This window comes from Rutidosis leptorrhynchoides, chromosome 11 (genome assembly GCF_046630445.1).
Source record: "Rutidosis leptorrhynchoides isolate AG116_Rl617_1_P2 chromosome 11, CSIRO_AGI_Rlap_v1, whole genome shotgun sequence".
In the NCBI taxonomy this organism is placed as follows: domain Eukaryota; kingdom Viridiplantae; phylum Streptophyta; class Magnoliopsida; order Asterales; family Asteraceae; genus Rutidosis; species Rutidosis leptorrhynchoides.
In genome coordinates this window covers 326026853-326028760 of record NC_092343.1, presented here as the reverse complement: position 1 = coordinate 326028760, position 1908 = coordinate 326026853, and the positions used below count along the sequence as shown (strand labels likewise).

Genomic DNA, 1908 nt, shown 5'->3' with positions numbered 1-1908 from the left:
TGAATAATAATTTGTTCTTCGTGAAGATATTTATCTTCTATCTATACTATTAAAATATTAGGTGTATATTTATTTATTATCTTTTTATTATCATCCATCAATACAACAATTAGCGTTTATAAGCAATCTTCGCTCGCATGTATAACAGTGACATTTTTATTATTATTAAACTAGACATTACGGAGTATAATTTACATGAATGTATTTATAAGTGTAACATTTAATACATCTTTTTCTATTAAAAAAATAAATTTTGTGAACATCCGAATACATCTGCTTTACAAAAAGTGCGACTAATCTTTTTTACAATTTGTTCTTTACTTAGGATGACGAATTTGGGGGTGGAATCATCAAATCTGGAACAAGAAACTTCGGAAGACATTCCTAATGTTGGGATGAAATTTAATTCAGAAGACGAGATTTATAGTTACTACAACAATTATGCATATCAAATGGGACATGGAGTTCGTATATCCAGTACAAGGACAAAGGGTGACAAAAAATATTATGCACTTGGATGTCATAAAGAAGGTGTGTATGAGCCGAAGTCGGAATCTAACAAACCAAGGAAGTCAAGCAAAATAGATTGTAAGGCAAAAATAAGTGTGATAATTGATTGTGATGGAAAATGCACTATCTCCGGTGTTTGTTTTGAGCATAATCATGCATTAAGTCCCAGAAAATCACGAAATCACCGGTCTCATAAGAAAATTGATCCTTATTCTAAGAGAAGACTAGAGTTAAATGATTCTGCTGGGATTTCAGTAGCAAAAAATTTTAGTTCCTTGGTAGTAGAAGCCGAAGGATATGAGAACTTGACATTTGATGAGAGAGATTGTAGAAATTACATTGCGAAGGTAAGACAACTTCGACTTGGAAAGGGGGATGCTGAAGCACTTCGTGATTATTTTGTCCGTATGCAAAAAAGTACAAACTTTTTTTATGTGATTGATATGGATGATGAAGGTCGTTTAAAAAATGTTTTTTGGGCTGATTCAAGGTCTAGAGCAGCTTACCAATCATTTGGAGATGTCGTGTCTTTTGACAGCACATATTTGACCAACAAATATAATATGCCTTTTGCTCCTTTTGTTGGAGTGAATCACCATGGGCAATCTATGTTATTTGGATGTGGTTTAATTTCACATGTGGATACAGAAACATATGTGTGGTTATTTAAGTCATGGTTGGAATGCATGGATGGACATGCACCAAAAGCAATAATCACAGACCAGTGTCGAGCAATGCAAGCAGCTATAGCACGTGTATTCCCTGAATCTTACCATCGTCTCTGCCTATGGCATATAATGAAAAAGGTTCCAAAAAAATTGGGTAAGTTGAAGGAATATAAAGCAATAAAGAAGACGTTAAAATCCCTTGTATATGAGTCTATTGAGTATCAAGAGTTTGAGGATGGGTGGCCCCAAATGATAAAAGACTACAATCTTGAAAACAATGAGTGGTTATGCTCCCTATTTAATGATCGAAAGCGTTGGGTGCCATTGTATGTCAAGGTAATATTTTAGGCAGGGATGTCTACTACTCAGAGAAGTGAAGGTATGAATGCTTTTTTTGATGATTATGTTAACTCAAAAACTACCTTAAGGCAATTTGTTGAACAATATGACAATGCACTTAAAAGCAAAATAGAGAAAGAAAATAAAGCCGATTTCGATTCTCTCAATGCTTCTTATAAATTGATGACTGCCTTTTACTTTGAAAAATAATTCCGAGAATCCTACACCAATGCGATGTTTAAGTTGATCCAGATTGAGCTGCACAATATGTTATTTTGCAATCACTTACTTTTGACAACAAATGGTACAATGTCCATGTTTAGTGTCACAAACATTCTCAGAGGAAAACGTGGAGAGTTGAAGAGGAAAGTTGTTTACAAAGTGACTTATG

At 34.0% G+C, this 1908-nt stretch overlaps 1 protein-coding gene across 1 annotated transcript; it reads left to right on the top strand.

Annotated features, from left to right (window-relative positions):
* Positions 1-326: 326 nt before the first annotated feature.
* Positions 327-1526, top strand: LOC139875724 (protein FAR1-RELATED SEQUENCE 8-like). Its single transcript, XM_071863032.1, has one exon. It carries the CDS (start codon positions 327-329, stop codon positions 1524-1526), a length of 1200 nt encoding a protein of 399 aa, XP_071719133.1.
* The last annotated feature ends 382 nt before the right edge of the window (positions 1527-1908 follow it).

What these genes read in the sequence shown, in the direction of transcription:
- LOC139875724 (XM_071863032.1), top strand. Translation starts at nt 327, where the DNA reads ATGACGAATTTGGGGGTGGAATCATCAAATCTGGAACAAGAAACTTCG.